Source organism: Pteropus vampyrus, unplaced genomic scaffold (genome assembly GCF_000151845.1).
Source record: "Pteropus vampyrus isolate Shadow unplaced genomic scaffold, Pvam_2.0 Scaffold2, whole genome shotgun sequence".
Taxonomy (NCBI): domain Eukaryota; kingdom Metazoa; phylum Chordata; class Mammalia; order Chiroptera; family Pteropodidae; genus Pteropus; species Pteropus vampyrus.
The window spans coordinates 15,288,958-15,305,008 of NW_011888783.1; the positions used below are offsets into that span (position 1 = coordinate 15,288,958).

Here is a 16,051-nt window from a genome sequence, read left to right on the forward strand (position 1 = left end):
CCATTAGTGATCTTACCAACATGCCCCTTTGATTATTAGTTTACCTACTTAAATTCTTTCCATTTTTTATGGCAGGGTTAGGGAAACCTTTTATTTAAAGGGCCAGACAGTACATATTTTAGGCTTTATGAGGGCCACACTGCCCCTAACCAATTAAAAATATGAAAAACTTTCTTAGCTCAACATTTTGGCATAGAGCCATCATTTATAACCTCAGAGTTGGGGTGAGGATGGAATCAAAACTCCTTTCCAGGGTGTAATAGACACTTCAAAATCTCCTCTCTGGTCTTACCTCTCTTCCTTCAACCTTCTATCCCACACTTCAGCCATCAGAGGTTCTTAGAGCTCCATAAGTGTACTATGCTTTCCTGTGCTTTTACATGCTGTCTCCTCTGCCTAAAACATCGTGCCTAACTGGCTGATGCCTCTTTCATAGAGAAAACTAAGCTCAGGCATTACTTCCTTCAGTAGCCTTCCCATTCTCTCTCTCTAGGGTTGGCTGGGTACTTGTCTTAGTTAGAAAATAGAAAATAAGTTAAATTGAGGTTTAAAAACCAAAAACAAATCCAGGAGCCTCATACAGAAGACTCTCGCATGACCCAGTCATAGACAGCATAGTCAGGTATCACGGAAACTACATTCCTTCATCTTGGCTTCATGGTTTCTCATCTTTGTTGTTTTTCTGTGCCTATCCTTTGCCTACTCCACTCTGGCCTTCATTAATTTCTTATCAGCATGAACATGACAATATAACCATCAGTCCTGAGCACAATTTTTGAATACCTGGTGCCCACCTCTGTTTGGCTGATTTTTTTTTTTTTTCTTTTCCTTTTTGCAGATTTCCTGAAGAGGTAATCTGATTGGCTTAACTTGGTCAGGTGTCTCCACTGGTTCACCTGAGCCGGGCATGTCAGGGTCATGGATGTATAGAGTTGCCTTTTACTGGCAGTGTGGCTCTCTAAGGGGGTATACAGATGCTGAAGAAAAATGACCACTCCAGTGTACTCCTTACTCCTCTATGTTCCCATAGTGTCTGTGTATGTCTTTTTATGTATATCACTGAATTAATAATATTATTTTCACTTGTCTTCCTTACTAAGCTGATTTTGAGGTCAGGGACTTCTTATTCTAATGTGGTATTGGATACAAATTAGGGAATCAAATGTTTTTCAAATAAATTTCATTAAAAATCATTTGTATTAGACATATTTAGAAATGCTGTACCTTGTATTGAGCATTTAATATTAACCTTATTTTAGAAATCTGCTTTGAAATATGCTTTAAACATAAGAGATTATAACATTTATAGTTCTGTAACCAACTAACTAGATCAGGTTCACATTTTAGAATCTAGAAATTACTGAAGTTACTCACCAGAAATTTATTTTTTCCTATTTTTTAAGATCTGTTTACCCACACTGTTTTCTATGAAGTGAATTAGTTTCCTTCTTACTTGTTTTTAATAGAAACATAAGAAAAACACATATTTTTACTAACCAAATCATTTGAATGATAGAATTCAAAATAGCCTGGGAATATTGATACCACAGTGTAAAGGATCACCTATCTCCCTTAACAGATTTAACCCACATTTCCTATATTAAAAAAAGGAAACCGTAAATAATTACATAATAACACCTCTTAAGTCTTTATTCAGCTATGGAAATTGTTCTAGTGTAGTATGATTTTGTTTGCTTTTAACCTTGCAGTACAGAACATAGTTTTCCTACTCTTCAACATCTCATAACATGAAAGTTATAAACCAGAAACAAGCGGAGAATTGTTAGAGAATCTCTATATTTTGTAATATTTTTCTCATATAACTACTGTTACAAACTATATACTAATTATATAAGATATATAGTGAATTATTATAGTGCATATTATTTACATAGAACTTAAACTCCTGTAAGGTTTTTTTAATTTAAAATTAAAAAATTTTTTTTTTAGTTCAGAATCTTTTAAGAGTAAGTTGCCAGCAGGATATCCCATTATCTTCAAATACTTTGTTTTCTCCAGTAAGATGTTCTCCTACAAAACCACAATATAACCACGAAAATCAAGAAATTAACATTAATATATTATTACCATCTAATTTGCACATCACATTTATGTCTTGCCACTTATTCCAATCATGTCTTTATAGCAAGAAGATTCAGTCTAGAATCTCACATTGGAGTTAATTATGTCTCATTGGTCTTTATCAGTCTGAAACAGTTCCTCAGCCATTCCATGATGACTTGAACACTTTAGAGAATTATAGGCCAGTTAGTTTAAAGAGTTTACCTCAGTTTGTGTGTAATATTTCTTGATAATTAAGTTTAATATGTCCTCAGTATGGCTGTCATGGAAGTGATGATATGTCCTTTTCATTGCACCCTTTAGGGGGCATGTGATATTGATTTCCCTTGCTTCTAGGGTTGTTAACTTGGATCACTGGAGTAAGGTGATGTTTGCCAGGCTTTTGTACTATAAATTATTCTTTTGCCTTTAGTAATTAAAATGTATTTTATAGGGAGATACGTTGAGAGTATGTAAATATCCTGTCTTATCAAACTTTCAGTTTATTCTTTTATATCAGTAGGAATTAATGAAATCTTAATTTATTCACGATATGACCCATTACTATCATATATTTTGATTCTCAAATTATTCTAGATTTGGCCACTTTCTGGCCAAATCCATATGTAAGTCCTTCTTTACTTTCTGAGACAAGATATTCAAGGCCCATCTGTACTTTCCCTGCCCCAGCCCTGGAATCATCCAAATTTTCAAGGAGCCCAAGTTCCTTTTGGTGGAGATTGGTATTTAGACATCAAGATCTGGGTGCTAAGTGGGCTTCTAGCTATTGCGATATCAGTGTTCCAAAGCCCTCTCAGTGGACACAGCTAGAGAAACATAGAAATATATATGCACGTATATATGTACACATATATACATATCTTTATATCTATATATCTTTATATCTATACTGAAAGTCATGAGTTCACACCAATATCTCTAAACCTCATCTAATACAAAGGTTCGTTCTGTATAAATAATTACCTTCACTCATAATGTGAATTTGCCTTCACCCACCACATCCTTTATATTTACTTATTCATTTAATCCCTATGTGTGTATATAATTAATTATATGTTTTTACTAGATCCTTTCCTCCTCATTGAGCAGATGTCTTTTTGCTTGGGCCCTGATATCCTTTGCTAGACTAGTGCCAACCCTCTTCCTTACTTCATGTGGATAACTCCTCAACCTGCTTGGGCACTGACATCCCGCATCAGGCTATGTACCCCCTCCACATATTTTCCTCACCCAACTCAGACTCCCCTCTAGCACAAACCCCCTTCCCCCACCCGTAGACACCTTTATCACCCTGTCCAGGCTCTGACACTCTGCACTGGGCTGCCTTCAATGAAGATACCCTTAAATATTTTTTGTTCTGGGGCTTGGCTTTTATATTAATTTTAAGTTATAAGAAATGGTTTGCCAGTTAATTTCTTCCATTTGCTTCTATTCATCTTTTCTTAAAGTGTTCTATACTATTTTCTTATTGGCATTTTTTATTATGTGTGATTTTAATAGGTCAGTGGAATAACTCTACAAGTCCCAAAAGAGTCTGTCTATACTATTTTTTTAAAGGTGGTTTATATAAACTTTCTGACTAGTTGGTAGGTATAGAATAGCAAGGTATAATAGTTGGTATGCTTAGTAGAGCAAGGCATACCAGTTGGTAGGCACAATATAACAGTAGAAGGGTTCTTGTCCCATTTTTTACCTTAAGTAAGTCATTTCAGCTCTTATTATTACAAAAGGAATTGAAGTTAAATGACTGCATTTCTCTTTCTTCTGCTAGAATGAAAGTTTCTCAAGTGCAGGGGCTTTTTTCACCTTTGTATTTTGGCATTCATTTGGTGTTTAAATGTTTCTGGAACTTAACTAAGTTTAAATATTACTTTGGTTTTTAAAAGCAATATAAACTGCATTTTGTTATTAGTTTTAGAAGGTTTTTGTTAGGTAAAGTGAACTAAACTTATTTGACTTGTTCATATCTAATGGCTGTCTATTCATTCCTTAATATTTAATGAGTAAATGATATGAACAAGGCACTATTTTAGGTAGTTAACCTGAAGATAAATTCCTTGCCCTCATTGAGCCCACATTCTACTGGTAATGACAGAAGGATAACCTATATAGGTTATTCTAGTGTTCTTTTCCCTCTTAGCACAGACAGCATGGTAAAGTTGGATATAAATGAAGAAATGGAATCCTACCAGATACAAGTTTTGCCTAAGGCCAGGGAAAAACTTTCTTCGTCCCATCTCCCATACCAGATCACTCTTGACTCTAGGACTCAGAACTGTGGCTATTTACACATTTCTCTACACGAATTATCCACTTTTTCTGACATTCTTGATACCATAATTTTATAAGCAAAATTATGAAAAATAAGATTTCTTTTCTCTGTACCATTGGCTTATTTGAATAAGTGTAAAAAGTTACTCTCATCACCACCAGATATGGTTTCAATGATTGTAAGATGAAATAGTATTAGCAGAATTTTAAAAATGGATCACTGACCTGGATAGTTTTAGTATATTGTACTTGTCCTTAAGATAATAGCTAAGTAAGTTATAAAGTTATGCTTATATAGACTAACTACATTATGAGACAAATAGGTTTTGATGAATTAGACTAAGAACCTGACCACCACCAACTACATTTTAAAAAATTTAAAAGCCTTCTGAATAGGTATTTTGAAATACTAGATCTCATCTTTTTCAGGCTTTTCACCCTCTCGCTGGTTGCTCTTCAACCACAGCCATAAAGGCTGAATTAAATGTTTCTTCCTCTTTTATCCTCTTTGTGTGGAATTGGATATATTAATATATACCTTTGTTTAAGGCATTTACATCAGTGTTCATATTTCAGAAGGAGTACTCTGTTATAAAAGATTCTTAATGACTGGATTTCTAGATGACAGTAATGTTATTGAGTGTTTTTACTTTCTACAGTGTTTCAAGAAATGTTTCAAAACTATTATTACCAGTGGGAAACCACTTTGTTTTTCAGTATCCTTGCCATGAAAAAAAGGACGTGATAAGTTGCTCAACTTATGAAATTCAAGTTACGTGTGAATTCTGCCAGGTGTGTATGCAATATTTGGTATTAGCCATTTTAAATATTTTAGATTATAAAAGTTTTCAAAAGTTGTTTCTAAATAAATATTTTAGTGTTTTCTTAAGAAAATACTTATCTAGTATGTAGTTTAGCTGATACTCCTATTGTGTTTTTAAATTATCAAAGAGAGCATCAAAATATACTTAACTATGACAGACATAATAATACTAGTCCCATGAGATATTCTGTGAAAAGGGATTCAGATAGCAAATGGGTGTGGCAAAATGCCATATTCTCTGTGCTCCTCCAGTCATTGCACTTGAACATGTTAATGACTCTGAAAAGTCCTACCAAAAAAAATTACTCCAGCATTTCCCAAATTTTTTGGCCACATACCTTTGTTCTGTAATAACTATTGTTATCCTATTGAAAATGCTTTGGGAAACTGCTGTGAAAGGTAACAAGCTAGTGTTGAAAAGGAGCAGTGTTATAGAATTTTTAGTTGAGTCAAATACAGTTATTATATATGTAATTTCTAGAAAGAAAGCAAAAACAATAAAAACCTACAAGTTTATAGAAGAAATAATTGGGAACTTAAAATCTAAATCGAAAAGTGGGAATATAATCTTGACTCAGAAAAGTCTTTTTGTAGTTGTTTTGTTCAAATCAGGATCCAAAAAGGTCACCATATTGCATTTGGTTATTATGTTTATTAAATCTCTTTTGACCTAAAACAGGTTCCTCCCTACCTCCTCTCTTCTTTTGTTCCCCATGATATTTATTTGTTGAAGAGATAGGTCTTTTGTCCTATAGAAGTTAGCTAATTGCAACTTGGTATTGTTTTACATGATTTTACATGTTTGTCTCCTGTATGAGATTCAAGTTTGACTTTTTTCCCCCAAGAATACTTCATGTTCTTTCCATTGCATCATATCAGGAGACGCATAATGTCTTTGTGTCCTAATTTAAGACTGACCTGTGAGTTCAGGTGCCGTTAGCCTGATCCAACCTAAAGCCATTATTTCATTAGGGATTAAAGTGGTGATTTTCTAACTACAGTATTTTATTCTTTCTGCAATTATACTGTTGAACAGAACAAATTTAGCCTGATAGTCTAGAGTTCCTAATTTTTTTTTCTGTAGTATAAAATCTGCATGTTACATATATTTGTCTACTCAAAATGGAAGAGAGGGTTAAAATGTCAGTAAAAGTGTTCCATTTCACATCCAAATAAAGAGTTAATAAACTTAGTGAAAATAAAGTATAACATTTTAAATTACTCTTTATTTAAAAATCTGTACTGTAAAACATTTAGCCATCTTTTAATGTTTTATTATAGGCAATACAAGGACCTGTGGAATATGAGTGATGACAAACCCTTTCTATGCACTGCCCCTGGATGTGGCCAGGTAATATATAAATTACTTTAAATCATTTTGTATATTCACTTTTATTAAAACACTGATGACAGTATATGTTATCATTAAAAGGATTCTCTTACAGTGTTTTGTACAATTTTGGAGTTAAATGAAAATAATCCAGAAAAATTTTGGAAAGAAATTTTTCTTTTTCCTCAATAGCATTATCTGAGTTTTTAAAAATTCGATCTAATATAAGGGAAAAAAATGAAGTCATATAATGGAAAAGTAGAAAACCTGGACGGAATCCAGGGTTTAAAAGTAGTTTCATTTGACCATTATTGGTTGAAAATCATTGTAAGCTGCCTAAATGGAAATCAGATGTACATTATCTTATATGAAAATTATTTTACTTGTGAAACTTAGGAAATTAACTAAAATATTTACCTGAAGAATATTACTAATGTATTAATGTTAAGTCTAACATCTTTAATACAGAGCATGTGTGGAAGAGTTTTCAGAAAATAATACCCCAGTTTGTTTCCGAAAATAATATTTTAGTGTTTTTAACAGACTATATTAATCTATTGCTATCATAATTAATCTACTCCTAAAATAACTAGACACTAGGAATGGAAGAATAAATTTAATGCGTACTGAAATTACAAAATACTTAAATATACAAACTATAAATGATAAACGAGCATTAAAGTGTCTTATGGGTTCTTATTTGTTTTGTTTAGTTCATTTTTTTTTATTTTTTTAGTTCATATTTTAAATTGAGGAATATTTGATATAAGTAAACTTCACATACTTATAGTGTGTAATTTGATACATTTTAACATATATATACCCATAAAATCAACATAATATAGTGAACAAATTCTTCATCCCAAAAGTGTCCTCATGCTCATGTTATCTCTTCCACCCCTCCCACTCCTGTCAACCACTGATCTGCCTCTGTCACTATAGTTTGCATTTTCTAGAATTTTATATAAATGCAATCATACAGTAGGTACTTTTGTCTGGCTTCTTTCATTCTACATAAATGATTTATAATTTCTCCATATTATATGATCAATAGTTTCTTTTCATTGAGGAGTAGTGTTTTGTAATTCCACAGTTTTTCCAAATATTTGTGGACATTTGCCTTATTTCTAGTTTTTACGTATTACAAATAAAGCTTGTGTGAATATTTGTGTACAAGTCTTTGGACACATACTTTCTTTTCTCTTGGGTAAATATGTAGGAATGTAATGGTGAGATCATATGATACGTATATATTTACTTTTTAGGAAATTGTCAAACTGCTTTCCAGGATGGTTGTGCCACTGTACATTCCCACCAACAATGTATAGATTTTATTCCATATCCTTGCCAAATTTGGTGTTGTCAGTCTAATTTTAGCCATTTTCATTGTGTGTATACTGATATATCTTGTGATTTTAACTTGTATTTCTTTGATAACTGAAAGATGAGCACTGTTTTGTGTGCTTATTGGCTGCTTGTATACTACATTTTTTGTGAAATATCTTTTGAAATCTTTTGCCTCCTTTTTTCTTTCTGGTCATTTTAATTAGGACCCCTGGCTATTCATTCATTGAAATATAATTGACTTGTTCTCCTCTTATTTTTATAATAGACACTCTAATCTAGACCATGTTTATTTGGCTAATAAGAAATGTCAGGAAGAATTGGAACTTTTCTGCGTGTCCCTATTAAAACGGAAAACATGCTACCCTGTCTTTTACATGAGCTGCAGTCATTTTGCATTGGTCTCATTTTGCCTGTTTTTAAAAATTGGGTTGTCTTTTAATTATTGAGTTGTATGAGTTCTTTATATATCCTGAATACCAGTCCATTGTCAGATAGTTGCTTCAAGTCTGGTTAGCATCTTAGTTTTCTTAATATCTTTTGGTGAACAGTTGTTTCCAATTTTAATGAAGTCTAATGTATTAATTTTTTCTCTTCTGTGTTTGTTGCTTTTTGTGACTTGTTTAAGAAACCTTTGCCTACCCTAAGTCACAAAGATATTCTCCTTTGTTTTTCTCTGAAAGCTTGGTTTTTTGTTTAGGTTTTTGTTCTATCTTGAATTAATTTTTGTATTTAGTGTGAGGTAGGAGTTGAAACTTAATTTTTTCCCATATGGTTTTTCAGATATTCTAGCATCATTTGCTGAAAAGATTTCTTTTTCTTCATTAAATTGCTTCAGCTTCTTTGTTGAAAATCAAATGATTATATAAATGCGGGTCTATTTCTGAGCTTTCTATACTGTTCTTTTCATCAATACGTCAACATTTATGCCAATACCATACTGTCTTAATTACTCTAGCTTGACAGTAAGCTTTCCAGAAAGGTAGGGTAAGTTCTCCAAATCAGTTTTCCTTTTTCAAGGTTGTTTTGGATACTCTTAATTATAGTCATTCTGGTGAGAGTGTAGTGGTATCTTATTGTGATTTTAATTTAACCTGATGTCTAATGATGTAGAGCAGAGTAAAGATAGGAGTTACTGGAGTTGTGCTCTTTTAGATAGGTCGATCAGGGAATGCCTCTCTGATAAGGTGACATTTAAATAATGACATGATAGTGTAAGAGCAAATCCTACACATACTTGGGGGAAGAGGTTTCCAGACTGAAGGAACAACAAATATAAAGGCCCTGAGGAGAGAATGGGTTTGTTGTGTTTAAGAACAGAAAGATGATTGTTGTGGCTAGAACATATAGCAATCAACAAGGAGGAGGGTAAAAATGAAGTCAGAAAGATAGGGAGAAAAAAGAGTCACTATCCTGTTGGGCTTTGTACACCGTGATAAGGTATTTGGGTTTTATTCATAGAGCAGTGAAAAGCCCTTACTGAGCTAAAAGTGGAAGCAGGTAGAGCATAGACTGGCAGCAGTCAAATGAGAGACAACAGCAGCTTTGACTAGGTGGTAACAATGGACATAGACATATACTGATTTGACATTTTGGAGATATATTTGATGTCTCTTATTTTTATAAATTCAGGAAAGCTAAAAATAACAGTTCCCAGAATCCCTTGCAAGTAGAATTCTGGATATGATTTTAGGTTCCACCAACCAGATTTTTTCATTTTGGTAAATCACATTTACTCCTTGGATTAAGACTGAGTTAAATATAAAGAGAGGTGGCATTACTCAAGATATCCATTTTGCTGTAGTAGATTGAACAAACACAACATGACTCTGTAATCCCTGGATTGCAGTGAATGCAGTATGTTTCTAGAGGCAGGCTTTAGATAATGACCAGTTTTGCTATGTTGTTCTAGGAATTGTTCTTAGAACCTCAGTCTCAAACAAGCCCCTAATTCTTCTCCTTGTCTTTTCTTAAAGTAGTAAGAATTGTTTGTTATTTTGTGATTGACTTATTACTAATGTTATTTTTTAATAAAAGCATTACATTTAAATTTAAATTCAGCAGGACAAAAAGAAACCTATTGCCGAATATAAGAATATATGTTGTGTATTGTAAGATTGTTTCTTAAAAGACCTCTCTAATAGTAAAAAAAGGAAAACATTAAGTTAGAATTGTTTTTTAGACTCCTTATTATGAAAGGAGTTAACATTCATGCTTCTTACCTCTCCTAATGCCTGATAATTATCCTAGTTTTACATTTTCAAGATTTATAAAACATTTTGATAATCTATAATTCCCATATTTGCTTAGTTTTACTTTTGTATTTAAATAGTATAGAGAAGAAGGGAGAGAACTAAGCTTTAAGACACTCCAGTGTATAGAAGTCAGAAATGAGGAGGGTGGTGGATGGAGCAGGAGACTGAGAAGCAAAGACAATGAAGAAAATTATGTCCTGGAAGTCAGTTAGAAAAAGTGTTTCAAAGTAGGGGGAACAATGGAGTCATATAGTTGATAGGATATGGTGAGAATTCAGTAATTACTATTAGAGGTTATTAGATACCTTAATAAGAGTAGTTTCAGTGAAGTGTCAATGACAACAATGTGGTCAGAATAGATTGAAGAGAAGGGAGAACCAGAAGTGGAGACATTATAAGAAAGCGAAGAAAGCTCTTTCTTGGAGTTTAGCTTAAAGGGAACAGTAAAATAAAGCCAGAGGAAGATTGAAGATGGCGCTTTTTTGTTTGTTTTGCATTTTAAGGTGTAATATCACAGCATATTTGACATCTCAGAGACAGGGACTGTTGCAAAGTTGGGGTCCATAAGTAAATAAGAGAAGATGGGATCCAGTGCTCAGGTGGTGGGGCTGGCCTTAAATAGCACCACAGACAATCTATAGTAACTGAGTGAAAAGCAGGGAAGAGGTGTAGGTTTGACTAAAGAAAAGAAAGCATATAGATATATTTCCTTTGATATTGTCACCGTAAAAAAACTACTTTTCTCTTTATTCCATTGCACAAAAGAAATTACCTTTAGAGGCTGTCGTGTTGTTTTAAATAGTCTTAGGGGTGACACATTTTTAGCCACTTGTATTAGGATGCAGGTTAAGACAGAGACTCAATCTAACAGTAACTTGAACAGTTTCTTTCTTTCTTTCTTTTTTTTTTTTAATGTAACAACCCAGAGGTAGGAGTTCTGAGCAGGCTGGCTCTCTGCTATCTTAAATATGCGACTTCCATTTCTAGGTCCAAGATGGCTGTTCTAAGCTACTGTCATCAAGTCTACATTCCAACAATAGTGCGAGAGAAGGAGAAGCAGAGCACACACACATATCCACCATTTTAGGCACATTAACTAGAAGTAATGCAAATAATTTTAACTTATTCTTTTTGGCAAGTACTTGATCACATGGCCACCTAATTGCAAAAGAAGCTAGAAAATATAGTTTTTATGTTCTGGGCAACCAAGTACTCAACTAAAATTTGGAAGTTCTGTTCTTGAAGGAAAGAAAGTAATAGATATTGAGGGACAGCTAGCAGTCCTTGTCATAGTTTTCAGAGATGATGTTACATTGGGGGACATAGCAAAATGTCATTTGGAGCCTGAATCTGGTTAAGCTGGGTATAGTAAGTCCTCCATGTTGTCAATAAGTTCTTTGACTTTAGGCCAGATGACATAAAATGAAACCAGTTGTACCATAGACAAATTGATAAAAACAAGAGTTAAGTTCCTACAGCATTTCATCAATGTTATAATGAGAAACATGAAACACAGTATACCAAAGTCTGGGGTTTAGTTATCAATAATATATCAGTGTTGGTTTCTTAGTTTTGATAAAGGTACTCTGCAGTAAGGTAAGATGAGGACATTAGGGAGGATTGAAAGTGGGTAATGGATATACAGGAACTCTAGTACTATCTTTGCAACTTTTCTGTAAATTTAAGATTTTCAAAATATAAAGTTTATTCAAAACCATCACTAAAACTCTATCCCAGGAAAACACACACACACACACACACACACACACACACACACACACGCTGCCTAAGTTTGAACCCAAGCCTATTCTTACATTACATATATAGTGAGTCATCCCTAAAAAGAATGTTCAGACTTCAAGGTATATTTGAATACAGGTTTTTGCATATGTTATCTTTTCAATTAATATAAAAAGTTTTTATTTCCCCTTAATTACAAAAGTATCATAGAAAATATCGACAGGTTTAAAAAGACAAAATACGATCCAGAAAACTTCTGTTAACATTTAATGCATTTCATAAATTCTTCTCCCCTTTTATTTTTAAAACAAAATTAGGACCATACTGCACACATAAGTTTTGTTTTCTCTTTGTATGCAGATGACATTGTATGTGTCGTGAACATTTTGTATGTTAACTAAAAACATTAGTTTAAGTTGCTGTGTAGCCTATCCCATAATTTATTTGCCTATTCCTCTCTATGGGCTTTCATAATTTTATAACTTATAATTTTTTAATAAAATTTAATTTTATTTAAGTTACATAATATATGTTATATAAGAATATAAAATATAAAGTAACATACTATTTTGTAATTATATAATTTTATAATTCTAGTGTTATAAGCAGCATTGTGATGAATAGCCTTCTACATAGCCCTTTATATGCATCTCTAATTCCTTAAAATACATTTTTAGAAGTAGAATTACTTGGTCAAAATATACACATATTGGAGGTTTTTCATACATTTCGTCATATTATCTTTAAAAGCTAAACCAATTTTTCATTCTAATAGTTTAAGCACTGTTTTCATCATGAACATTCCAATTTAGGTATGATTACTGTTTTTCTTTTTTACTTATGTTTGTTCTCTAAGAGACTTAAAATAATCTCTGTGTTGTAAGAATATAACTGTAAATGATCAAAATAGTACCCTGGCTATTGTCAGCATCACATTTGTTAAATAATGCTGTAAGAGAAATGGTATAGTCTCTATTTAGATTAAAATAGTATTTCCTAAGAAATCAAAAGTTCAAATAAAAATTGATTTTAGAAGCACCAATTCAGTGATGATAGTGCAAATTATTTTTTGTCACAACTAAATGATGACATTATTCCAAATTTGAATTTTAGCTTTAATACACTTAATAGACTTAGTCAAATTTAAATTTTCAAATAGATCTTTAAAATTTAAACTATATTTTGTTGATAATATCATTTCAGAGAGAGACCTGTAGAAATCAATGCAAAGAATTTTAACTGTTGACTCTTGATATTAAATCTTTTTTTATATGCCTCCATCACTATTAAGTATTTCACAGAGTTCTGTTAATTTCATTTGTTTTAAAGATGTTCCATTGACTTCAGTTAAAGAGACAAAGTGAGATAATTTAGTGAAAGATTCATTTAACATTGGAATTCTTCTGTTTTATTGATAATATTTTTGCTTTTGGTGATATTCTCATTGAAAATTGTTTTTTTTTTGGTAGAATGTAAACATTATAAACTATTTTATGAAGGAGATAAAGATTTGTTTTATTTAGTCTAAAGTTTCAGTGGAGAGATATGTGTGTGTTTGTGTGTGTGAGAGAGAAAGAGAGTTAATCAGTAACTACCTGATGTTGAATAGAATCCTTCAACTAATGTCCTGATGGCTTTATAATTTAGTTGTATCTATTTATCTGTTAAATAGGAATAATACTTTACATTGTATATGTAAATGCATGTATTAAATGCAAGTGACTGATTTCTTAGGAAGTTAATTCTGGTGAGCGTTCAAGCCTTGGAAACATGGATTTCTCAGATATCAAAGCTTATATCAATTTATTATAGAAGCATCTGATTCATGTCCCTCCCATCTCTCAGGCTACCCTTTTTTTAACCTTTTAAGATAGTTATCCTGTCCTACCTTTTTTGACTGCCTTTCCCATTGTTTACTCAGTTGTATGCTCAAAGTCTTGTTCACATCTGTACTCAAAATACTGAATGCATCTATAACATTTTACATTTGTACTCTCAATTGCTTGGAAGAAAGAAATTATATGCATTCAATATGTTGTTATTACTAGCAGTATCATTACAATTTTTGTACAAAACTTATTTTTAGACTAAATTTTTAAATTTGACCGTGAAAGCAATTCAAATATATTCTGCAAAAATTTTATCTTAGCATGTATTAGCTCCTTTATAAGTATTTGAAAAATACGTGTGTGTGTGTGTGTGTGTGTGTGTGTGTGTGTGTGTGTGTGTGTGTGTGTGTATTTATACATGTATCTTGGTGACTGCCTTTTGACAGGATTGCCTTTTGACACTATCTTTAGGTTTCTTGTTAGAGGTAAATAAATTTTCTTACATGACAGCCAAGGTTAAACTCACCTGTATCAAGGGCCAATTTCAGTATATTTTTTCCATGTATGTATATAAAGTCGCTTTATAAATAGCATTTAGGTAAATTTGATCTGTAGATCTTACATGAGACTTTGTAAATTCATATTTCTTGTATTTCCTTTTTAATATTAATATGACTGTAAATGTTTTTAAGGATCCTTTTAGTGGCTCCTTTTCGCTTAGAATCAAAATCTTGGTGCCATTTCCTCATGTTTGGTACAAAACAATGTTACATATCCTATACGTAGTTGCACTTGGATATTTGTGGTCAGACCAATCCAAGCAGAGATACTGGTAGAATAAAATTTCTAGGAGATAACTCTGCAAGTTCTTATCTGTTAATTATGCTGACTTTGCCATTTTAAAATCTAGGACGTTTACCAGAATGCATTCATTTAGAATTAATGATTGTCTTCTGTGAAGAATCCACATTATTAGGTTATTTGGAACATAAAGTGCATTTTGCTTTGGAATGTAAGACATATACATTTAAAACTATATTGCTAAGTAAAAAGCAATGAAATAATGCCAGTAAACTCTACAGATATGTTCATTCTCTAAGAGCTTTGTTTTTCAACAGTCTATCAAAGGATGACAACTTATTCCTCCAAAATTGGGGGCGGGGAGGTGGGGAGGGGGCGGTTCTTACAATGATAAAGCAATAGGAAAATAGCACTCGAATGGGAGAAGAGGTGGATTATGATCCCAGTGCCTAAGTTGGTGCTCAGTAAATATTTGACAAGTGAATAAGTCAAGGGGTAGAGGTACTATTGCGTTTGAACACTCATCTTCAAGAAGGTTCTGAAGAGGGGTTATATAATGATGATTTCCTGTTGGTGTGTACAGTAACCTAAAGACTTGGTAGTAAACCATATTTATTTTGATAGCAAAATATAGCCAAATTAAATGAAAGCTAATTCACTTTACTGTACAGTCTGTGATTTTCATGGGTTTGTTTTTTCTTTAGACTGAACTTGAAGATTCAACTTTTTTATTGTAAGGAGCTTATTCTTTCAGTGAACATTTATTAAATGTTTACTATATGCTAACTTTGGGGGAGCTCAAACAGTAGGAGCTCAGCTTACTTAAAAGGACAGACATACAAAAATATCAATATAATGTTGAAAGGTGCTATGATCAAGGCATTGTGCAGAGCATAGTGGAACATAAATGAGGCATTAATTTCTACAGATTGAGGATCTGGTGGGCAGCGCTAAGGATGAAAAAGGTACTCAGTGACATACTTTTAGAATAATTAAAAACTTTTAGAATAAAAAGTACAATGGAAAGACATGTTTTATTCTTTTACATTGTTTTAATGTTACCCTAAAGCTACTATTATTAGATACATGAAAGGATATAGTGATTGGATAGAGGGAGGAGGGACCATAAGAGAAGGAATTCATTTTGATGGTTTAGGGGAACCAAGTTCAAATATGTAAAATTTTAACATCCCCATTTGTAAGGACATAGTCTAGAGATTGACTTTATTTATTTAGTTTCCCCTCTTTAATGCCCCCACTTCTACCCCTGACCTGTGGATGTTGCCGTTTCCCCTTAAGAACTGGATCTCCTCCCACATGCTCACGGCATGCGCCCGGAGCCTGCTGCACCCAGAGTCTGGCACACCCAGGGGGGCTGGCGCACCTGGGGTATGGTCCATGGCTCTACCAGGACCTTTTGCGTGCAAAGTAGACGTGCTAACCACTACACTATGGAGCCACCCCTAGAGACTGAATTTAGATCTCTTAATTTGGCATTTTATTATAAAATGAAATAAAAAGTAAGTGCCCCCTATTTTCAATTGTAAATGTTGCTCAGTAAAGAGCATCTTTGTAA

The 16,051-nt window shown here is 32.9% G+C and overlaps 1 protein-coding gene across 1 annotated transcript in view; it reads left to right on the top strand.

Annotated features, from left to right (window-relative positions):
* The first annotated feature begins 5,026 nt into the window (after positions 1-5,026).
* ATF2 (activating transcription factor 2) overlaps positions 5,027-16,051 on the top strand; it is a 54,661-nt gene continuing 43,636 nt past the window's right edge. The window contains exons 1-2 of the mRNA XM_011357218.2: positions 5,027-5,145; positions 6,458-6,527. Coding sequence (XP_011355520.1) covers positions 5,114-5,145; positions 6,458-6,527 — 102 coding nt within the window. The 5' untranslated portion in view covers positions 5,027-5,113. The remainder of the gene's footprint in view (positions 5,146-6,457; positions 6,528-16,051) is intronic.